Source organism: Phyllobates terribilis, unplaced genomic scaffold (assembly GCF_046119375.1).
Source record: "Phyllobates terribilis strain yellow unplaced genomic scaffold, ASM4611937v1 Scaffold_5__5_contigs__length_657084704, whole genome shotgun sequence".
Lineage (NCBI taxonomy): Eukaryota > Metazoa > Chordata > Amphibia > Anura > Dendrobatidae > Phyllobates > Phyllobates terribilis.
The window spans coordinates 352,750,580-352,774,931 of NW_027362765.1; the positions used below are offsets into that span (position 1 = coordinate 352,750,580).

General features: G+C 53.8%; 1 protein-coding gene across 1 annotated transcript in view; it reads right to left on the reverse strand.

Moving 5' to 3' along the window:
• Positions 1-24,352, reverse strand: part of ATRNL1 (attractin like 1) — a 1,189,422-nt gene that overhangs the window by 495,897 nt on the left and 669,173 nt on the right. The window contains exons 21-23 of the mRNA XM_073684631.1: positions 23,230-23,282; positions 19,160-19,254; positions 14,885-14,963 (exon numbers count right to left, since the gene is read on the reverse strand). Coding sequence (XP_073540732.1) covers positions 14,885-14,963; positions 19,160-19,254; positions 23,230-23,282 — 227 coding nt within the window. The remainder of the gene's footprint in view (positions 1-14,884; positions 14,964-19,159; positions 19,255-23,229; positions 23,283-24,352) is intronic.

The window sequence follows — 24,352 nt, forward strand, 5'->3', positions numbered from 1 at the left end:
ACACCGACCGCACCATGCCATTACATTATACTGGAGAACAGAGGAATTGTGAATACAGCTCTGGATGTGACTAGAGGGCAGTTATATAGATACAGCCCGCAAGTCACATGACCCACAGAAAGATACAGGATAGGCAAAAACAAACAAACTGTATACTAGGGTAACCAACAGAATTGGAGCTCTGGAAGTGACTGGAGTATATGAAGCGTTATTGCAGCTCTAGATATAACTGGAGCATATGAATTGCTATTGCAGCTCTAGATGTGACGAGCATATGAAGCATTATTGCAGCTCTGGAGGTGACTGGAGCATATGAAGCATTATTGCAGCTCTGGAGGTGACTGGAGTATACGATGTGCTATTGCAGCTCTGGATGAGACTGGAGCACATGAAGCATTATTGCAGCTCTGGAGGCAACTGGAGCATATGAAGCATTATTGCAGCTCTGGAGGTGACTGGAGTATACGATGTGCTATTGCAGCTCTGGATGTGACTGGAGTACATGAAGCATTATTGCAGCTCTGGAGGTGACTGGAACATATGAAGAATTATTGCAGCTCTGGATGTGACTCGAGCATATGAAGCGTTATTGCAGCTCTAGATGTGACTGGAGGATGTAAAGCATTATTGCAGCTCTAGATGTGACTGGAGTATATGAAGTGTTATTGCAGCTCTAGATGTGACTGGAGTATATGAAGTGTTATTGCAGCTCTGGATGTGACTGGAGCATATGAAGCGTTATTGCAGCTCTAGATGTAACTGGAGCGTATGAAGCGTTATTGCAGCTCAAAATGTGACTGGAGCATATGAAGCGTTATTGCAGCTCTGGAGGTGACTGGAGCATATGAAGCGTTATTGCAGCTCTAGATGTAACTGGAGCGTATGAAGCGTTATTGCAGCTCTGGAGGTGACTGGAGCATATGAAGCATTGTTGCAGCTCTAGATGTGACTGGAGCACAAGAAGCGTTATTGCAGCTCAAAATGTGACTGGAGCATATGAAGCGTTATTGCAGCTCTGGAGGTGACTGGAGCACATGAAGCATTATTGCAGCTCCGGAGGCGACTGGAGCATATGAAGCATTATTGCAGCTCTGGAGGTGACTGGAGCATATGAAGCATTATTGCAGCTCTAGATGTGACTGGAGCATATGAAGCATTATTGCAGCTCTGGATGTGACTGGAGCATATGAAGCGTTATTGCAGCTCTAGATGTAACTGGAGCATATGAAGCGTTATTGCAGCTCTGGAGGTGACTGGAGCATATGAAGCATTATTGCAGCTCTAGATGTGACTGGAGCATAAGAAGCGTTATTGCAGCTCAAAATGTGACTGGAGCATATGAAGCGTTATTGCAGCTCTAGATGTGACTGGAGCATAAGAAGCGTTATTGCAGCTCAAAATGTGACTGGAGCATATGAAGTGTTATTGCAGCTCTGGAGGTGACTGGAGCATATGAAGCATTATTGGAGCTCTAGATGTGACTGGAGCATATGAAGCGTTATTGCAGCTCTAGATGTGACTGGAGCATATGAAGCGTTATTGCAGCTCTAGATGTGACTGGAGCATATGAAGCGTTATTGCAGCTCTAGATGTGACTGGAGCATATGAAGCGTTATTGCAGCTCTAGATGTGACTGGAGCATATGAAGCGTTATTGCAGCTCTAGATGTGACTGGAGCATATGAAACGTTATTGCAGCTCTAGATGTGACTGGAGCATATGAAGCGTTATTGCAGCTCTAGATGTGACTGGAGCATATGAAGCATTATTGCAGCTCTGGATGTGACTGGAGTACATGAAGCATTATTGCAGCTCTGGAGGTGACTGGAGTATATGAAGTGTTATTGCAGCTCTGGATGTGACTGGAACATATGAAGCATTATTGCAGCTCTAGATGTGACTGGAGCATATGAAGCGTTATTGCAGCTGTAGATGTGACTGGAGGATGTAAAGCATTATTGCAGCTCTAGATGTGACTGGAGTATATGAAGTGTTATTGCAGCTCTGGATGTGACTGGAGCATATGTAGCGTTATTGCAGCTCTAGATGTAACTGGAGCGTATGAAGCATTATTGCAGCTCAAAATGTGACTGGAGCATATGAAGCGTTATTGCAGCTCTGGAGGTGACTGGAGCATATGAAGCATTATTGCAGCTCTGGAGGTGACTGGAGCATATGAAGCATTATTGGAGCTCTAGATGTGACTGGAGCATATGAAGCATTATTGCAGCTCTGGAGGTGACTGGAGCATATGAAGTATTAGTATACAATGTGCTATTGCAGCTCTGGAGGTGACTGGAGTACATGAAGCATTATTGCAGCTCTGGAGGTGACTGGAGCATATGAAGCATTATTGCAGCTCTGGAGGTGACTGGAGCATATGAAGCATTATTGCAGCTCTGGAGGTGACTGGAGCATATGAAGCATTATTGCAGCTCTGGATGTGACTGGAGCATATGAAGCATTATTGCAGCTCTGGAGGCGACTGGAGCATATGAAGCATTATTGCAGCTCTGGATGTGACTGGAGTACATGAAGCATTATTGCAGCTCTGAAGGTGACTGGAGCATATTGCAGCTTTGGATGTGACTAAAGTGTAGGTGTCGCCCCCCATCGCCGTGGCCTGATCACATTCTTTCCCCCATGCAGCGCTGATCGCACCCGGCGCGGCGCTGGTGAATGCCGGTGTAATGTCAGCCGCTTTCTGACGCCTCTGCCGGCTCCGCGGCCTCTGTGCGCCTCTGCCGGCTCCGCGGCCTCTGTGCGCCTCTGCCGGCTCCGCGGCCTCTGTCCGGCTCTGCCGGCTCCGCGGCCTCTGTCCGGCTCTGCCGGCTCCGCGGCCTCTGTGCGCCTCTGCCGGCTCCACGGCCTCTGTGCGCCTCTGCCGGCTCCGCGGCCTCTGTGCGCCTCTGCTGGCTCCGCGGCCTCTGTGCGCCTCTGCCGACTCCGCGGCCTCTGCTGACTCCGCGGCCTCTGCCGGCTCCGCGGCCTCTGTGCGCCTCTGCTGGCTCCGCGGCCTCTGCTGGCTCCGCGGCCTCTGTGCGCCTCTGCTGGCTCCGCGGCCTCTGCCGGCTCCGCGGCCTCTGTGCGCCTCTGCTGGCTCCACGGCCTCTGTCGGCTCCGCGGCCTCTTTGCGCCTCTGCTGGCTCCGCGGCCTCTGTCCGGCTCTGCCGGCTCCGTGGCCTCTGTCGGCTCCATGGCCTCTGTCCGCCTCTGCCGGCTCCGCGGCCTCTGTGCGCCTCTGCCGGCTCCGCGGCCTCTGTGCGCCTCTGCCGGCTCCGCGGCCTCTGCTGGCTCCGCGGCCTCTGTCGGCTCCACGGCCTCTGCTGGCTCCGCGGCCTCTGCTGGCTCCACGGCCTCTGTGCGCCTCAGCTGGCTCCGCGGCCTCTGTCGGCTCCGCGGCCTCTGTCGGCTCCACGGCCTCTGCCGGCTCTGCGGCCTCTGCTGGCTCCGCGGCCTGTCGGCTCCGCGGCCTCTGTGCGCCTCTGCTGGCTCCGCGGCCTCTGTCGGCTCCACGGCCTCTGCTGGCTCCACGGCCTCTGTCGGCTCCGCGGCCTCTGCCGGCTCCGCGGCCTCTGTGCGCCTCTGCTGGCTCCGCGGCCTCTGTCGGCTCCACGGCCTCTGCTGGCTCCGCGGCCTCTGCTGGCTCCACGGCCTCTGTGCACCTCAGCTGGCTCCGCGGCCTCTGTCGGCTCCGCGGCCTCTGTCGGCTCCGCGGCCTCTGCCGGCTCTGCGGCCTCTGCTGGCTCCGCGGCCTCTGTGCGCCTCTGCTGGCTCCGCGGCCTCTGTCGGCTCCGCGGCCTCTGCCGGCTCCACGGCCTCTGCCGGCTCCGCGGCCTCTGCCGGCTCCACGGCCTCTGTCGGCTCCGCGGCCTCTGTCGGCTCCGCGGCCTCTGCCGGCTCCGCGGCCTCTGCTGGCTCCGCGGCCTCTGCTGGTTCCGCGGCCTCTGTCGGCTCCGCGGCCTCGCGCTGACTCTTCATGAATTATTATTGACACAATGTCTGAATTTCAGCGTTTTCTGTGACGGAGAACTGGGGGTGAAAGGCGGCGTCTGTGGTGTCCCCGGAGCCGAGGGTCTCAGAGGAATCTTCTACAATCCGGCCCCAATGCAGACAATGCATGACACAATACCTCTGCTCGCTGACAGTGGACGACACGTCCATGTGTCACCAGTCACATCTTGGCCTCTCGGAGTCAGCGCCACATTGCACCGCTGCAATCAGCCGCGCAGCGCTCTAGCCGATAGTTTGCTACAATGTATCAGTCCGGGCATTGTCTACAGTCATGGCCAAAAGTATTGAGAATGACACCAAAATTATATTTTCCCATGATCTGCTGGCCTCTGGTTTTAATTAGTGTTTGTCTGATGTTTATATCACATACAGAAATATAATTGCAATCATATTATGAGTACCAATAGGTTATATTGATAGTTAGAATGAGTTAATGCAGCAAGTCAATATTTGCAGTGTTGCCTCTTCTTCTTCAAGACCTCTGTAATTCTCCCTGGCTGCTCTCAATCAACTTTTGGACCAAATCCTGACTGATAGCAGTCCATTTTTGCATAATCAATGCTTGCATTTTGCCAGAATTTGTTGGTTTTTGTTTGTCCACCCGTCTCTTGATGATTGACCACAAGTTCTCAATGAGATTAAGATCTGGGGAGTTTCCAGGCCATGGACCCAAAATCTCTATGTTTTGTTCCATGAGCCATTTAGTTATCACCTTTGCTTTATGGCAAGGTGCTCCATCATGCTGGAAAAGGCATTGTTGGGCGCCAAACTGCTCTTGGACAGTTGGGAGAAGTTGCTCTTGGAGGACATTCTGGTACCATTCTTTATTCATGGCTGTGTTTTTAGGCAAGACTGTGAGCGAGGCGATTCCCTTGGCTGAGAAGCAACCCCACACATGAATGGTTTCAGGATGCTTTACAGTTGGCATGAGACAAGACTGGTGGTAGCGCTCACCTCTTCTTCTCCGAATAAGCTGTTTTCCAGATGTCCCAAGCAATCGAAAAGGGGATTCATCAGAGAAAATGACTTTGACCCAGTCCTCAGCAGTCCACTCCCTGTACCTTTTGCAGAATATCAGTCGGTCCCTGATGTTTTTTCTGGAGAGAAGTGGCTTCTTTGCTGCCTTCCTTGAAACCAGCCCTTGCTCAAAGAGTCTCCGCCTCACAGTGCGTGCAGAAGCACTCACACCAGCCTGCTGCCATTCCTGAGCAAGCTCGGCACTGCTGGTAGTCTGATCCCGCAGCTGAAACAGTTTTAAGATACGGTCCTGGCGCTTGCTGGTCTTTCTTGGGCGCCCTTGAGCCTTTTTGACAACAATGGAAGTTCTCTCCTTGAAGTTCTTGATGATGCGATAGATTGCTGACTGAGGTGCAATCTTTGTAGCTGCGATACTCTTCCCTGTTAGGCCATTTTTGTGCAGTGCAATGATGGCTGCACGTGTTTCTTTAGAGATAACCATGGTTAACTGAAGAGAAACAATGATACCAAGAACCAGCCTCCTTTTAAAGTGTCCAGTGATGTCATTCTTACTTAATCATGACTGATTGATCACCAGCCCTGTCCTCATCAACACCTACACCTGTGTTAATGGATCAATCACTAAAACGATGTTAGCTGCTCCTTTTAAGGAAGGACTGCAATGATGTTGAAATGTGTTTTGGGGGTTAAAGTTCATTTTCTGGGCAAATATTGACTTTGCAAGTACAGTAATTGCTGTTAAGCTGATCACTCTTTGACATTCAGGAGTATGTGCAAATTGCCATTACAAAAAATGAAGCAGTAAACTTTGGAAAAATTACTATTTGTCTCATTCTCAATACTTTTGGCCATGACTGTACACTACATGGAATTGTAGAAAACCACTGACTGAGCAGCCGGGTCACGCTGGGGTCAATTCATTCACAGCAAGCAGAGATCTCGGACATGATAACTGAATTTTTATGATGATTCTCACCCTGAATCATTTTCATTAATGAAACGGAAAACCAGAAAACACACCATGTGGTTCTGCCGCCCATCTGTCCTTACACAATGAGAGCGCAGCGTACAGTACAGACCAAAAGTTTGGACACACCTTCTCATTTAAAGATTTTTCTGTATTTTCATGACTATGAAAATTGTACATTCACACTGAAGGCATCAAAACTATGAATTACCACATGTGGAATTATATACTTAACAAAAAAGTGTGAAACAACTGAAAATATGTCTTATATTCTAGGGTCTTCACAGTAGCCACCTTTTGCTTTGATGACTGCTTTGCACACTCTTGGCATTCTCTTGATGAGCTTCAAGAGGTAGTCACCGGAAATGGTCTTCACTTCACAGGTGTGCCCTGTCAGGCTTAATAAGTGGGATTTCTTGCCTTATAAATGGGGTTGGGACCATCAGTTGTGTTGTGCAGAAGTCAGGTGGATACACAGCTGATAGTCCTACTGAATAGACTGTTAGAATTTGTATTATGGCAAGAAAAAAGCAGCTAAGTAAAGAAAAACGAGTGGCCATCATTACCTTAAGAAATGAAGGTCAGTCAGTCCGAAAAATTGGGAAAACTTTGAATGTGTCCCCAAGTGCAGTTGCGAAAACCATCAAGCGCTACAAAGAAACTGGCTCACATGAGGACCGCCCCAGGAAAGGAAGACCAAGAGTCACCTCTGCTTCTGAGGATAAGTTTACCCGAGTCACCAGCCTCAGAAATCGCAGGTTAACAGCAGCTCAGATTAGAGACCAGGTCAATGCCACACAGAGTTCTAGCAGCAGACACATCTCTACCACAACTGTTAAGAGGATACTTTGTGCAGCAGGCCTTCATGGTAAAATAGCTGCTAGGAAACCACTGCTAAGGACAGGCAACAAGCAGAAGAGACTTGTTTGGGCTAAAGAACACAAGGAATGGACATTAGACCAGTGGAAATGTGTGCTTTGGTCTGATGAGTCCAAATTTGAGATCTTTGGTTCCAACCACCGTGTCTTTGTGCGACGCAGAAAAGGTGAACGGATGGACTCTACATGCCTGGTTCCCACCGTGAAGCATGGAGGAGGAGGTGTGATGGTGTGGGGGGGCTTTGCTGGTGTTTATTCAAAATTGAAGGCATACTGAACCAGCATGGCTACCACAGCATCTTGCAGCGGCATGCTATTCCATCCGGTTTGCGGAGAAGGAGAGTGATGGGGGGCTACGCCAGATGACCTGGCCTCCACAGTCACCAGACCTGAACCCAATCGAGATGGTTTGGGGTGAGCTGGACCGCAGTGTGAAGGCAAAAGGGCCAACAAGTGCTAAGCATCTCTGGGAACTCCTTCAAGATTGTTGGAAGACCATTTCCGGTGACTACCTCTTGAAGCTCATCAAGAGAATGCCAAGAGTGTGCAAAGCAGTCATCAAAGCAAAAGGGGGCTACTGTGAAGAACCTAGAATATAAGACATATTTTCAGTGGTTTCACACTTTTTTGTTAAGTATATAATTCCACATGTGGTAATTCATAGTTTTGATGCCTTCAGTGTGAATGTACAATTTTCATAGTCATGAAAATACAGAAAAATCTTTAAATGAGAAGGTGTGTCCAAACTTTTGGTCTGTACTGTACGTGCGGCTCTGACTACACGAGTTGTTTGCAGTCTGCTACCATGGCGATGCATAGCTCTGCATAGGAGCTGTAAACACAATCTGGGCCTTTGTAACCGTCTGTGACGGAGTTCTCTGCATTACTAGTAGCATATGTTGCTCTCCTCGAGGGTCCGTGTACCGGCTGCATCTGATGGTATAACCGCTCATACGACTTCACCGCAGTCCGTTACGCCAAGTCTAGGACCAGCTCCGGGAGGTAGATGACCTTTATGTGACCTTGGGATTTTTGGAGCGGACGTTCGCCCTCCGTGCCGCCGATCTTCCTGCTTTCGTCTCACTACAACTTCCGCGCACGTTATTAATGGCGCCGCTCGTCCTCAGATTCCATCGGTTCCCACATGAGAAGTTTCTTTATCTTTGAAAATTGCACTTTTCTCCGAGTTCATTAATATATGTTAATATAATTGTGGCAGCCGCTGCCGGCAGGACGGGACACAATGGAAGCATCGGGAGCGCCGCGCGCATATCCTCCGTCTTCTCATTCACGTTATTTCCCACCGGCGCGGCGTCCTCCACCGACATCTCTTTCTAAAGTCATCGATGCCGAAAGCAAAAACTTTCCAGATAAAGAGTCTGGATCCCAGGAGAGGAGGGAAGCGGGGCCGGCGCCCCCAAGCGAGCGCAGATAAAACCGCCCCTTTATCTGTGGCAGCAGCCGCCGCCGCCTATTATCAATGCTAAGGTTAGTAATTAGGCGCGGTGCCGGATCTTTGTCTCTCCGGTCGCAGGAAGCTTTTATCTTAATTAAAATCGCTGCGTTTCATAACACCAACGTCTCCGATTTTATTTTTTGAATTTCAATATGACAAAACCGTTCACAGCTCCGACGTCCGAGGAATGGGGGGACGTAATATGATACTGAGGGACCGAGGAATGGGGGGGTAAAGTAACATAATAACAAGGGTCCGAGGAATGGGGGGAAAGTAACATAATAATGAGGGACCGAGGAATGGGGGGAAAGTAACATGATAACGAAGGTCCGAGGAATGAGGGGGAACGTAACATGATAACGAAGGTCCGAGGAATGGGGGGAAAGTAACATAATAATGAGGGTCCAAGGAATGGGGGAGGAAGTAACACAATAACGAGGGTCTGAGGAATGAGGGGGAAGTAACATGGTAACGAAAGTCCGAGGAATGGGGGTAAAATAACATAACAAAGGTCTGAGGAATGGGGGGGACGTAACATAACGAAGGTCCGAGGAATGGGGGAAAATAAAATAGTAATGAGGGTCCGAGGAATGGGGGGAACTTACCATGATAATGAGGGTCCGAGGAATGGGGGGGAAAGTAACATAGTAACGAAGGTCCGAGGAATGGGGGGGGGAAGTAACATGATAACGAAGGTCCAAGGAATGGGGGGGTGGAGTTACATGATAACGAAGGTCCGAGGAATGGGGGGGGAAGTAACATGATAATGAAGGTCCAAGGAATGGGGGGGGGGGTAACATGATAACGAAGGTCCAAGGAATGGGGGGGGGAATGTAACATGATAACTAAAGTCCAAGGAATGGGGGGAAAGTAACATGGTACCGAGGGTCTGAGGAATGGGGGGAAAGTAACATGACAACGAGGGACCTAGGAATGGGGAGGGACTAACATGATAATGAGGGTCCAAGGAATGGGGAGGGACTAACATGATAATGAGGGTCCAAGGAATGGGGGGAACGTAACAGGATAACGAGGGACCGAGAAATCGGGGGGAACTAACATGATGAGAGGCCGAGGAATGGGGGGGGCTAACATGATAACGAGGGACCGAGGAATCGGGGGGAACTAACATAGTGAGGGTCCAAAGAATGGGGGGAAACTAAATTGATGACAAGTGTCCAAGGAATGGGGGAACGTACCATGATAACGAGGGTCTGAGGAATGGGGGGAACTAACATGATAGTGAGGGTCCGAGAAATGGGGGGGAACTAACATGACAATGAGGGTCATTCACAACGCAGCATTAAGTAAAGCCATTAGTAAAGGTGGGACCGGGATCAGAACGCGAGAACGAGGACTGGAAAAAGAGCAGAAATAACAAAACTAGAAGAAAATGGAAAAATGACAGTCATCGAAGGAGGAGGAAGAAAAGAGGAGGAAGGGGAAGAAGAGTAAGCAGTTAGGAGAAGAGGGGGCAGAAAGGACAAAGGAGAAGAGAGAAAAGGAAGAATGGTGAACAAGAGGGGACAGAGAGGACAAAGGAGAAGAGGGGGCAAAGAGGAGTATATGATTCTTAATTGCAGCTCTCGATGTGACTGGAGTATATGGAAGAGGCAGAGAGGAAAAAGAGGACAAGAGGGGACAGAGAGGACAAAGGAAAAGAGGAAAAGGAAGAATGGGGAAGAAGGGGCAGAGAGGACAAAGGGGAAGAGGAAAAGGAAGAATGGGGAAGAAGAAGAAGGGGCAGAGAGGACAAAGGGAAAGAGAAGGTGAGGGGGCAGAGGACGAAGGTGAAGAGGAGGAGGACCAGAGGGTGCAGAGAGTAGAAAGGGGATGAGGGAAAAGGAAAAATGGGGAAGAAGAAGGGGCAAAATGACAAAGGGGAAGATGAGACAGAGAAGAAAACAAGGCAAGAGGGGACAGAGTAGAAAGGGGGAGAAGAGGAGGCAGAGAGGAGAAAAGGAGACGAGGGGATGTTAAGGAGAAAAGTGGATAAGACGAGCAGAGAGGAGTATATGACTTAATTGCAGCTGTGGATATGACTGGAGTATATGGAGGAGGCAGAGAGAAGAAAAGGGGACTGAGAGGACAAAGGGGAAGAGAGAAAAGGAAGAATGGGGAAGAAAAGGAAACAGAGAGGAGAAAGGGGAAGAGAAGGCAGAGAGAATGAAGGGGAAGAGATTGGTAGAGAGGGGGCCGAGAGGACAAATGGGACAAAAGAGTGTACAGAGGAGAAAGGGGATGAGGGAAATGGAAAAATGAGGAAGGAAAACTGGCAAAATGATAAAGGGGAAGAGGAGCAGAGAGGGGAAAAGGGAAGAAGAGGATCAGAGGAGAATTAATGGAGATAAGAGGGGGCAGTGAGGAGAACTGGGGAGAAGATGAGGAGAAAGGGGGCAGAAGAGGAGTGGAAGAGGGGGCAGAGAGGAAGAAAAGGCAGAAGTGGGGCAAAAGAAAAAAGAGAGGAGAAGGGGGAAAAGACGTGGCAAAGAGAAAGATGGGACAAGAAGGAGGGACAGTGCAGCAATATAGAGAAAAGGGATGGAAAGGAGATGGAGCATGGAAAATAGAATCAGGTGAAGGTCAAAGAGAAGGAGGAAAAGAGGAAAGAAAAAGACTGAAGAGAGGAATAAAGGATGGCGAGAAAGAGTAAACAATAAAGGAGGAATGGAAGGGAGAGAAGGAGAAACGGGAAGAAAGAAGAGGAAGAAAGCAAGATGAAAAGAGGGAAGAGACAGAGGAAGGGAGAATGGGAAATAACAGATCAACAGAGGGATAAAAGGAGGAAAAGACAATAGGAGCAAAAAGAAGAAAAATACAGAGAAAGGAAGGATGGGGAGTGAAAAGAAGAAATGAAGGAAAAAAGGAAGAGGAAGCAGAAAGGGGAAAAAAGAAATGAGGCAGGAAGGGACACGAAGAATTAGAAAAAAGGAAAAGAGGAGCTACAAAAGAAAGAAGGACGGAAAGAGGGGAGAAGGAAAGGGGGTGGGGAGAGAAGACCCCGCAGGTAGTACCATATTATTATAAAGACCAGACCCCTGATAATGACCGAATATACACAGCGTCCATTATCTGATACCAGGCAAATCCGCCACATGGCAGATTATCCTCCAAATCCCTACGTCAGCCTCCACATCACGCTGTCAGCCTCCCCGTCACGCGGTCAGCCTGTCCCCGTGTCTCCCCAGCATTAGGCTGTGGCCCCGTGTCTCTCCAGCATTAGGCTGTGGCTCCGTGTCTCTCCATCATTAGGATGTGGCCCCGTGTCTCTCCATCATTAGGATGTGTCCCCCTGTCTCCCCAGCATTAGGCTGTGGCTCCGTGTCTCTCAATCATTAGGATGTGGCCCCGTGTCTCCCCAGCATTAGGCTGTGGCTCCGTGTCTCTCCATCATTAGGATGTGTCCCCCTGTCACCCCAGCATTAGGCTGTGGCTCCGTGTCTCTCCATCATTAGGATGTGTCCCCCTGTCACCCCAGCATTAGGCTGTGGCTCCGTGTCTCTCCATCATTAGGATGTGTCCCCCTGTCTCCCCAGCATTAGGCTGTGGCTCCGTGTCTCTCCATCATTAGGATGTGTCCCCCTGTCTCCCCAGCATTAGGCTTTGGCCCCGTGTCTCTCCATCATTAGGATGTGTCCCCCTGTCTCCCCAGCATTAGGCTGTGGCTCCGTGTCTCTCCATCATTAGGATGTGTCCCCCTGTCTCCCCGGCATTAGGCTGTGGCTCCGTGTCTCTCCATCATTAGGATGTGTCCCCCTGTCTCCCCAGCATTAGGCTGTGGCCCCGTGTCTCTCCATCATTAGGATGTGGCCCCCTGTCACCCCAGCATTAGGCTGTGGCTCCGTGTCTCTCCATCATTAGGATGTGTCCCCCTGTCACCCCAGCATTAGGCTGTGGCTCCGTGTCTCTCCATCATTAGGATGTGTCCCCCTGTCTCCCCAGCATTAGGCTGTGGCCCCGTGTCTCTCCATCATTAGGATGTGTCCCACTGTCTCCCCGGCATTAGGCTGTGGCTCCGTGTCTCTCCATCATTAGGATGTGTCCCCGTGTCTCTCCATCATTAGGATGTGTCCCCCTGTCTCCCCAGCATTAGGCTGTGGCCCCGTGTCTCTCCATCATTAGGATGTGGCCCCCTGTCACCCCAGCATTAGGCTGTGGCTCCGTGTCTCTCCATCATTAGGATGTGTCCCCCTGTCACCCCAGCATTAGGCTGTGGCTCCGTGTCTCTCCATCATTAGGATGTGTCCCCCTGTCTCCCCAGCATTAGGCTGTGGCCCCGTGTCTCTCCATCATTAGGATGTGTCCCCCTGTCTCCCCGGCATTAGGCTGTGGCTCCGTGTCTCTCCATCATTAGGATGTGTCCCCGTGTCTCTCCATCATTAGGATGTGTCCCCCTGTCTCCCCAGCATTAGGCTGTGGCCCCGTGTCTCTCCATCATTAGGATGTGGCCCCCTATCACCCCAGCATTAGGCTGTGGCTCCGTGTCTCTCCATCATTAGGATGTGTCCCCCTGTCACCCCAGCATTAGGCTGTGGCTCCGTGTCTCTCTATCATTAGGATGTGTCCCCCTGTCACCCCAGCATTAGGCTGTGGCTCCGTGTCTCTCCATCATTAGGATGTGTCCCCCTGTCTCCCCAGCATTAGGCTGTGGCTCCGTGTCTCTCCATCATTAGGATGTGTCCCCCTGTCTCCCCAGCATTAGGCTGTGGCTCCGTGTCTCTCCATCATTAGGATGTGTCCCCCTGTCTCCCCGGCATTAGGCTGTGGCTCCGTGTCTCTCCATCATTAGGATGTGTCCCCCTGTCTCCCCAGCATTAGGCTGTGGCCCCGTGTCTCTCCATCATTAGGATGTGTCCCCCTGTCTCCCCGGCATTAGGCTGTGGCTCCGTGTCTCTCCATCATTAGGATGTGTCCCCGTGTCTCTCCATCATTAGGATGTGTCCCCCTGTCTCCCCAGCATTAGGCTGTGGCCCCGTGTCTCTCCATCATTAGGATGTGGCCCCCTATCACCCCAGCATTAGGCTGTGGCTCCGTGTCTCTCCATCATTAGGATGTGTCCCCCTGTCACCCCAGCATTAGGCTGTGGCTCCGTGTCTCTCCATCATTAGGATGTGTCCCCCTGTCACCCCAGCATTAGGCTGTGGCTCCGTGTCTCTCCATCATTAGGATGTGTCCCCCTGTCTCCCCAGCATTAGGCTGTGGCTCCGTGTCTCTCCATCATTAGGATGTGTCCCCCTGTCTCCCCAGCATTAGGCTGTGGCCCCGTGTCTCTCCATCATTAGGATGTGTCTCCCCGGCATTAGGCTGTGTCTCCGTGTCTCTCCATCATTAGGATGTGTCCCCCTGTCTCCCCGGCATTAGGCTGTGGCTCCGTGTCTCTCCATCATTAGGATGTGTCCCCCTGTCTCCCCAGCATTAGGCTGTGGCTCCGTGTCTCTCCATCATTAGGATGTGTCCCCCTGTCTCCCCAGCATTAGGCTGTGGCCCCGTGTCTCTCCATCATTAGGATGTGGCCCCCTATCACCCCAGCATTAGGCTGTGGCTCCGTGTCTCTCCATCATTAGGATGTGTCCCCCTGTCACCCCAGCATTAGGCTGTGGCTCCGTGTCTCTCCATCATTAGGATGTGTCCCCCTGTCTCCCCAGCATTAGGCTGTGGCTCCGTGTCTCTCCATCATTAGGATGTGTCCCCCTGTCTCCCCAGCATTAGGCTGTGGCCCCGTGTCTCTCCATCATTAGGATGTGTCCCCCTGTCTCCCCGGCATTAGGCTGTGTCTCCGTGTCTCTCCATCATTAGGATGTGTCCCCCTGTCTCCCCAGCATTAGGCTGTGGCTCCGTGTCTCTCCATCATTAGGATGTGTCCCCCTGTCTCCCCGGCATTAGGCTGTGGCTCCGTGTCTCTCCATCATTAGGATGTGTCCCCCTGTCTCCCCAGCATTAGGCTGTGGCCCCGTGTCTCTCCATCATTAGGATGTGGCCCCGTGTCTCCCCATCATTAGGATGTGGCCCCGTGTCTTCCAACATTAGGATGTGGCCCCGTGTCTCTCCAGCATTAGGATGTGGCCCCGTGTCTCTCCACCATTAGGCTGTGGCCCCGTGTCTCTCCACCATTAGGATGTGGCCCCGTGTCTCTCCATCATTAGGCTGTGGCCCCGTGTCTCTCCACCATTAGGATGTGGCCCCGTGTCTCCCCAGCATTAGGCTGTGGCTCCGTGTCTCTCCACCATTAGGCTGTGGCCCCGTGTCTCTCCACCATTAGGATGTGGCCCCGTGTCTCCCCAGCATTAGGCTGTGGCTCCGTGTCTCTCCACCATTAGGCTGTGGCCCCGTGTCTCTCCACCATTAGGATGTGGCCCCGTGTCTCCCCAGCATTAGGCTGTGGCTCCGTGTCTCTCCAGGATTAGGATGTGGCCCCGTGTCTCCCCACCATTAGGCTGTGGCCCCGTGTCTCCCCACCATTAGGCTGTGGCCCCGTGTCTCTCCAGCATTAGGATGTGGCCCCGTGTCTCTCCACCATTAGGATGTGGCCCCGTGTCTCCCCAGCATTAGCCTGTGGCCCCGTGGCTCCGCTCCGTCCATCCCTGGTTCTCACCTGTAGATCCGATGGACCACGTGATATTGAGGTTGAAGTTGTTGGAAGCGTTAATGGAGATGTCCAGATTCTTATTAGCCTGAAAAATGCAAAAGAGAAAAATGATAATAATGTGAAATCTACTATATAATTGTCTTATCCCGTCTGTCTGTCTGTCTGTCTGTCTATCTGTCTGTCCTGGAAATCCCGCGTCGCTCATTGGTCCGGCAGCGGCCAATCAGCGCCGCGGGATTTCTGAAAAAAGATGGCGGCCGTTAGCGGCTCATCTGGCGGACGGAGGTCAGCGGCGATGCAGCCGGGAGATGAGCGGCGCTAGCAGCACAACTACCCCGACCGGCGCCGCTGACCTCCATGAGGCTAACGTCGGAAGATCAGCGGCTTGGCCCGCTGATCTCCCGACAGCAAGTGTGAATGGAGGACCGGGGAGCGGCGCCGCCGGTCGGGATGCTTCTGCTGCGAGCAGCCGCTCATCTCCCGGCTTCTCGCAGCAGAAGGAGCCGCACAAGCTGCGCCGCTCCCCGCTAATACGGAGCCGCACAAGCAGCGCCGCTCCCGGGCCCACACTAATACGACGCTGATTGGTCGCGGTGGCCGGCCGCGACCAATCAGCGAGATGGGCGGCAAATTTAAACGCCGCTCTGCTGATTGGTCGCGGTGGCCGGCCGACCGCGACCAATGAGCGAGATGGCCGGCAAATTTAAACGCCACTCTGCTGATTGGTCGCGGTGGCCGGCCAACCGCGACCAATGAGCGAGATGGGCGGCAAATTTAAACGCCGCTCTGCTGATTGGTCGCGGTGGCCGGCCGCGACCTATGATTGAGATGGGCGGCAAATTTAAACGCCGCTCTGCTGATTGGTCGCGGTGGCCGGCCGCGACCTATGATTGAGATGGGCGGCAAATTTAAACGCCGCTCTGCTGATTGGTCGCGGTGGCCGGCCGCGACCTATGATTGAGATGGGCGGCAAATGTAAACGCCGCTGTGCTAATTGGTCGCGGTGGCCGGCCGCGACCAATCAGCGAGATGGGCGGCAAATTTCAACGCCGCTCTGCTGATTGGTCGCGGCCGGCCACTGTGACCAATCAGCGATATCGGCGGCAAATTTAAACGCCGCTCTGCTGATTGGTCGATTTTATCGCCAAATTTAAACAAGCTCTCCGGTCCTCACTAACACAGTTCGCTGATTGGTCGCGGCCGCCACCCGTGACCAATCACCGATATTGCCGCCAAATTTAAACACCGTTTTGCTGATTAGTCGCGGTTGCCGGCCGCGACCAATCAGCGATCTTGACGCCAAATTTAAACAACGTTCTGCTGATTGCGCCCGGTCGGCCGCATACCTATTCTAGAATACCCGATGCATTCGAATCGGGCCACCATCTAGTATAATATAATGTAGGAGTGATACACAGCGCTGTGCAAAAGTCATAGGCAGGTGGGAAAGGGCTGCACCCTAACAAGCTGCCAGGAAGAGAAGGGTTAATAGCTTGTATCAATTAACAAAATACAAAGTAACTGGAGGAAAGAGTAAAATGTAAATCCCATCACAGGGGTCACCAGATACTGATGATGGAGGTGACAGGAGGTCACCAGATACTGATGATGGAGGTGACGGGTCGTCACCAGATACTGATGATGGAGGTGACGGGCGGTCACCAGATACTGATGATGGAGGTGACGGGTGGTCACCAGATACTGATGATGGAGGTGACGGGCGGTCACCAGATACTGATGATGGAGGTGACAGGAGGTCACCAGATACTGATGATGGAGGTGACGGGTGGTCACCAGATACTGATGATGGAGGTGACGGGCGGTCACCAGATACTGATGATGGAGGTGACGGGTGGTCACCAGATACTGATGATGGAGGTGACGGGCGGTCACCAGATACTGATGATGGAGGAGACGGGCGGTCACCAGATACTGATGATGGAGGCGACGGGCGGTCACCAGATACTGATGATGGAGGTGACGGGTGGTCACCAGATACTGATGATGGAGGTGACGGGTGGTCACCAGATACTGATGATGGAGGTGACGGGTGGTCACCAGATACTGATGATGGAGGTGACGGGCGGTCACCAGATACTGATGATGGAGGAGACGGGCAGTCACCAGATACTGATGATGGAGGCGACGGGCGGTCACCAGATACTGATGATGGAGGCGACGGGCAGTCACCATATACTGATGATGGAGGCGACGGGCGGTCACCAGATACTGATGATGGAGGCGACGGGCGGTCACCAGATACTGATGATGGAGGCAACGGGCGGTCACCAGATACTGATGATGGAGGTGACGGGCGGTCATCAGATACTGATGATGGAGGCGATGGGCAGTCACCAGATACTGATGATGGAGGCGATGGGCAGTCACCAGATACTGATGATGGAGGCGATGGGCAGTCACCAGATACTGATGATGGAGGCGAAGGGCGGTCACCAGATACTGATGATGGAGGTGACGGGCGGTCACCAGATACTGATGATGGAGGTGACGGGCGGTCACCAGATACTGATGATGGAGGTGTCGGGCTGTCACCAGATACTGATGATGGAGGTGATGGGCGGTCACCAGATACTGATGATGGGGGTGACGGGCAGTCACCAGATACTAATGATGGAGGAGACGGGCGGTCACCAGATACTGATGATGGAGGCGACGGGCGGTCACCAGATACTGATGATGGAGGCGACGGGCGGTCACCAGATACTGATGATGGAGGTGATGGGCGGTCACCAGATATTGATGATGGGGGTGACGGGCGTCACCAGATACTGATTATTTACATTTCTCTTTTCTTCAGTCACTTTGCATTTTGCTAATTGATAAAAATAAACTATTAACCCATCTCTTCCTGGAAGCTTCTTCCTCTGCAACATTTATTTCACCTGCCTAAGACTTTTGCACAGCGCTGGATATGACATTCTGTACAGTGTACGGGTGATATACATTCTCCGCTCTGGTGATTTGCATTCTGGGAAGTGTGGTCGTTACCGCAGGCTTTGTGCAGTCGCTAGATGTAGAGATAACTCACTGCCCCTCCCCCATGTTATAGGCGCTCAGCTACACTGTGTCTGTTTACATTCTTGCTGACTGTTTCCAAAAGTAACTAGTAGAATTATGAGTGCAGCTGTGGAAGATAATGCCGGTTACATTCAGAGTGACTCCTCTTTATATACGAAATAACGGTAAATCTCTTTTTACTTGTTTTGTTCTAATTTTGACTTACTTTACATTTTATCTGGAGCTGAAATCACAATTCTGCTTTTTACCTGTTAATAAAGAGAAATCCATTGTGGGAGTTCATAGAAAAGTCACAAAAATAGTCTATTGGATCACATGATTGACAGCAAAGTGAGGGCAATAACTGCACATTACCAAGTACAGCCAGCAGAATTGGGATTGCAGCTCTGGAGGTGACTTTCTGTGTAGGACGTGATGCATTGATTTATTTCACACCCAGGGATTCACTATGAGGATTTCTATATAGAACAAGTGCAGGGACAGTGACGGTCGTTACAGACCCAGATCACGAGCGCCTGCACCGATTATTCGTGCATCTATGGTAACACGACGGGAAATGAACCATCTGCGACATCGGCGGGGGATATTAATACAATGACACGTGTTGCGTTGTGTATACAGCCGGTATCACAGGAGCCCAGCGGGGCCCCGGGGAACGGGCCGCTCTGATTTTGGGACACATATAGGTTTGGTGCGGGTGGGATTGTCGCTGCCCCTCTGTGAGATCCCAATAATGGAGCGCGGTGTGAGCGACAGCGCAGAATCTGCATGGAGGCCGTAAACACGGCAAAAAGCAGCTCCCTGCGGCGGCGGCGGATGATGGCGGCAAATCAGCAACTCCGGACTCCCAAGGAGATGCCCATGTAGATCTGTAGCCACACGGGGGCCTGAGAGACCGGTGGCCTCCTACCAGTCCAGGCAGAGTCCCCCTATATGGGAAGACCCTATAGCTCTGCTCATCCTGAGCCTCCTGGTCCATGAATTACGGGCATTGGATATATTTTGGATTTATGCTGATTTTTTTCTGCACTTTTATATTAAATGTCGGTGAGATATCGGCCGTTTGCTGCGGGGTCACCCCGTGCAGACTCTGCCGTCACCGCCGGGCAACGCTCATCACTCAGATCTGGACGTGACATCTGCGGAGCGGATTATTGACAGATAGGGGGCGCCGATGCATCGTCCCGAGGGAGAACGGGAGGCAGAGCGGCGTCTGCAGCGCACGTAAACATGGCGACTCACCTGCTCAGGGTTGGCGATGAAGTTGATGGCCGTGTGGTGACGATCATCCTCCTGGATGAGGCTGAAGGTGAACTGATAGTCGATGAGGAGGCTGTCTGCGGGGAGAACACAGGACGGACATGACACACGCATGTAACTACACATACACCCTTGAAATCCTCTGTGCTGCTGGGGACCCTATGAAACGGCCAGTCCGTGCCTCTGGGATATCCTCCTGCGCGGTGATAAGCAATGATATTAGGAGGACGGGCTCTTTATAAGGCTCAGACCTCGGGGGCAGCGCTCTCATATCTCACTTGTACCACAAAAGAGACGTCTTCTTCCACACGGCCCTCATATGGCAGAGGACGCGGAGGGAAACGTGGCGGAGGACAAGGCAGAGGACGTGGAGGGAAACGTGGCGGAGGACAAGGCAGAGGACGCGGAGGGAAACGTGGCGGAGGACAAGGCAGAGGACGTGGAGGGAAACGTGGCGGAGGACAAGGAAGAGGACGTGGAGGGAAACGTGGCGGAGGACAAGGCAGAGGACGTGGAGGGAAACGTGGCGGAGGACAAGGAAGAGGACGTGGAGGGAAACGTGGCGGAGGACAAGGAAGAGGACGTGGAGGGAAACGTGGTGGAGGACAAGGCAGAGGATGCGGAGGGAAACGTGGCGGAGGACAAGGCAGAGGACGTGGAGGGAAACGTGGCGGAGGACAAGGAAGAGGGCGTGGAGGGAAAAGTAGCGGAGGACAAGACAAAGGACGTGGAGGGAAACATTGCGGAGGACAAGGCAGAGGACGGGGAGGAAAACGTGGTGGAGGACAAGGCAGAGGACGCGAAGGGAAACATGGCGGAGGACAAGGCAGAGGACATGGAGGGAAACGTGGCGGAGGACAAGGCAGAGGACGCGGAGAGAAACATGGCGGAGGACAAGGCAGAGGATGGGGAGGGAAACGTGGTGGAGGACAAGGCAGAAGACGTGGAGGGAAACATGGCGGAGGACAAGGCAGAGGACGGGGAGGGAAACGTGGTGGAGGACAAGGCAGAGGACACGGAGGGAAACATGGCGGAGGACAAGGCAGAGGACGGGAAGGGAAAAGTGGTGCAGGACAAGGCAGAGGACGCGGAGGGAAACGTGGTGGAGGACAAGGCAGAGGACGCGGAGGGGAACGTGGCGGAGGACAAGGCAGAGGACGTGGAAGGAAACATGGCGGAGGACAAGGCAGAGGACGTGGAGGGAAGCGTGGCGGAGGACAAGGCATAGGACGCGGAGGGAAACATGGCGGAGGACAAAGCAGAGGACATGGAGGGAAATGTGGTGGAGGACCAGGCAGAGGACGCGGAGGGAAACATGGTGGAGGACAAGGCAGAGGACGCGGAGGGAAAAATGGCGGAGGACAAGGCAGAGGACGGGGAGGGAAATGTGGTGGACAAGGCAGAAGACTCGGAGGGAAACATGGCAGAGGACAAGGCAGAGGACACGGAGGGAAACGTGGTGAAGGACAAGGCAGAGGACGTGGAGGGAAACGTGGCCGAGGACGTGGAGGGAAACGTGGCGGAGGACAAGGCCGAGGACATAGAGGGAAACGTGGCGGAGGACAAGGCAGAGGACGTGGAGGGAAAAGTGGCATAGGACATGAAGGGAAATGTGGCGGAGGACAAGGCAGAGGATGTGGAGGGAAAAGTGGCATAGGACATAAAGGGAAATGTGGCAGAGGAGAAGGCAGAGGACGTGGAGGGAAAAGTGGCATAGGACATGAAGGGAAATGTGGCGGAGGACAAGGCAGAGGACATGAAGGGAAATGTGGCGGAGGACAAGGCAGAGGACATGAAGGGAAACGTGGCGGAGGACAAGGTAGAGAACGTGGAGGGAAACGTAGTGGAAGACAAGGCAGAGGATGTGCAGGGAAACATGGCAGAGGACAAGGCAGAGGACATGAAGGGAAATGTGGAGGAGGACAAGGCAGAAGACATGGAGGGAAACGTGGCGAAAGACAAGGCAGAGGATGTGGAGGGAAACGTGGCAGAGGACAAGGCAGAGGACGTGAAGGGAAAAGTGGTGGAGGACAAGGCAGAGGACGTGGAGGGAAATGTGGTGGAGGACAAAGCAGAGGACGTGGAGGGAAACGTGGCGGAGGAAGGCAGAGGACGTGGAGGGGGAATATGGTCAGGGATGGGGCAGAGAACATGGAGGAGATGTGGCAACGGACGTGGGGGAGGACATGGAGGGGAGAAGTCCGGCAGATCTAGCAGGGATGTAGCAGAGGTCATGGCAGGGGATGTAGTAGAGTCATGTGGGGGATATGATGAAGGACATGGAGGGGAACATGTCGGGGGTATGGTGAGGATGTGGAGGAGGACATGCAGCTGTAGGGACACTTCCGCTCATTACTGCGGTGAGCTGGATACTTCGGCACATTCCGCACTGCATGTCTCGTGTATTTCACATCGGACGCCATTATCCTGACACATCAGTCTCCGCAGGACAGCAGACACTTCCATCAGCTGCACATCGACGCTGTGGACAGACACGTCCTCGTACCAGCCTGGACCAAGACTGATAATCGCTCGGCTGCAGCATTCTGCACCGCGGACATCGCACATCACAGGACGGTGACGGCTCCCCCGATACATTGTTGTCACATTGTATCCAGTGAAAAGCCGTCATCTGATCAATCACTGGCAAAAAAGAAACGCGGAGGACACCGGGAGGGAAACAGGAGGCTCAGGGCGCCAGTGGAGGACCCCAGGAGGGAGGCATGTGGTGCAGGGTGTCTGCGAAGGACCCCAGGAGAGCAGGAGGTGCAGAGCGTCAGTGGAGGACCCCAGGAGAGCAGCAGGAGGTGCAGAGCGTCAGTGGAGGACCCCATGGGGGAGGCAGGAGGCACAGGGCGTCAGTGGAGAATCCCGGGAGGGAGGCAGGAGGCGCAGGGAGTCAGTGGAGGACAATAGAGGGAGGCATGAGGCGCAGGGCGTCAGTGGAGGATCCCGGGAAGGATGCAGGAGGCACAGGGAGTCAGTGGAGGACCCCAGGGGGGAGGCAGGAGGCACAGGGCGTCAGTGGAGGATCCCGGGAGGGAGGCAGGAGGCACAAGGAGTCAGTGGAGGACCCCAGAGGGAGGCATGAGGCGCAGGGCGTCAGTGGAGGACCCCAAAGGGAGGCATGAGGCGCTGGGCGTCAGTGGAGTACTCCAGGAGAGAAGCAGGAGGTGCAGAGCGTCAGTGGAGGAACCCAGGGGGAGGCAGGAGGCGAAAAGCGTCAGTGGAGGACCCCAGGAGGGGGCAGGAGGCAGAGGGTGTATGTGGAGGACCCAAGGAAGGAAGCAGGAGGTGCAGGGCATCAGTGGAGGACCCCAGGAGAGAAGTGGGAGGAGCAGAGAATCAGTGGAGGATCCCAGGAGGGAGGCATGAGGTGAGGGTGTCTGCGAAGGACCCCAGGAGAGCAGCAGGAGGTGCAGAATGTCAGTGGAGGACCACAGGAGGGAGTCAGGAGGCGCAGGGCATCAGTGGAGGACCCCAGGAGAGAAGCAGGAGGTGCAGAGAGTCAGAGGAGGACCCCAGGGGGGAGACATGAGGTGTAGGGTGTCAGTGGAGGACCCCAGAAAGGAGGCGCAGGGCCAGTATAGACCCATAACCCCCAACCTGCGTGTCCCATTATAGACCCGCACCCCCACCCCGCGTGTCCCAGTATAGACCCGCACCCCCACCCCGCGTGTCCCAGTATAGACCCGAACCCCGCGTGTCCCAGTATAGACCCACACTGCATGTCCCAGTATAGACCAGCACCCCCACCCCCGTGTACCAGTATAGACCCGCACCCCCACCCCGCGTGTCCCAGTATAGACCCGCACCCCCACCCCGCGTGTCCCAGTATAGACCCGCACCCCCACCCGCGTGTCCAACTATGGACCCGCACCCCCACCCAACGTGTCCCAGTATAGACCTGCACCCCCACCCCGCGTGTCCCAGTATAGACCTGCACCTCCACCCCGCGTGTCCCTGTATAGACCCGCACACCCACCCCACATGTCCCAGTATAGACCCGCACCCCCCGTGTCCCAGTACAGGCCCCGCACATTAATACTTACAGTAGCAGGTTCCTCGCAGCGGGTTCCCCAAGTAACGGTTCTCAGAATCACATCTGTGGAAAAAAACACAGAAAAATCAGAGTATGTCAGAACATCCGGGGTCATATCTACATTCTACATGTGCACTGTATATAGAGGAGTCCGGAGGAGGGGGGACAGAGGAAGAGTCCGTAAGAAGGGGGGACAGAAAGTCCGGAGGAGGGGGGGGGGGCAGAGGAAGAGTCCGGAGAAGGGAGGGGACAGAGAAAGAGTCCGGAAGAAGGAGGGGCCAGAGGAAGAGTCCAAAAGGAGGAGGGGCCAGAGGAAGAGTCCGGAGGAGGGAGGGGCCAGAGGAAGAGTCCGGAGGAGGGAGGGGCCAGAGGAAGAGTCCGGAGGAGGGAGGGGCCAGACGAAGAGTCCGGAGGAGGGAGGGGCCAGAGGAAGAGTCCGGAGGAGGGGGGGGGAGGAAGAGGAGATCGGAGGAGGGGGGACAGAGGAAGAGGAGTCCGGAGGAGGGGGGACAGAGGAAGAGGAGTCCGGAGGAGGGGGGACAGAGGAAGAGGAGTCCGGAGGAGGGGGGACAGAGGAAGAGGAGCCCGGAGGAGGGGGGACAGAGGAAGAGGAGCCCGGAGGAGGGGGGACAGAGGAAGAGGAGCCCGGAGGAGGGGGGGCAGAGGAAGAGGAGCCCGGAGGAGGGGGGGCAGAGGAAAAGGAGTCCGGAGGAGGGGGGACTGAGGAAGAGGAGTCCGGAGGAGGGGGGACAGAGGAAGAGAAGACCGGAGGAGGGGGAAGAGAGGAAGAGGAGTCCGGAGGAGGGGGGACAGAGGAAGAGGAGCCCGGAGGAGGAGGGACAGAGGAAGAGGAGTCCGGAGGAGGGGGGACAGAGGAAGAGGAGTCCGGAGGAGGGGGGACAGAGGAAGAGGAGTCCGGAGGAGGGGGGACAGAGGAAGAGGAGCCCGGAGGAGGGGGGACAGAGGAAGAGGAGCCGGGAGGAGGGGGGACAGAGGAAGAGGAGTCCGGAGGAGGGGGGACAGAGGAAGAGGAGTCTGGAGTGTGGCATAGAGGAAGAGAGGGGACAATCTGTAGAAGGGACAGTGGATGAATCCGGAGAACACCGATTCTGCAGAGGATCACTGGTAAATGC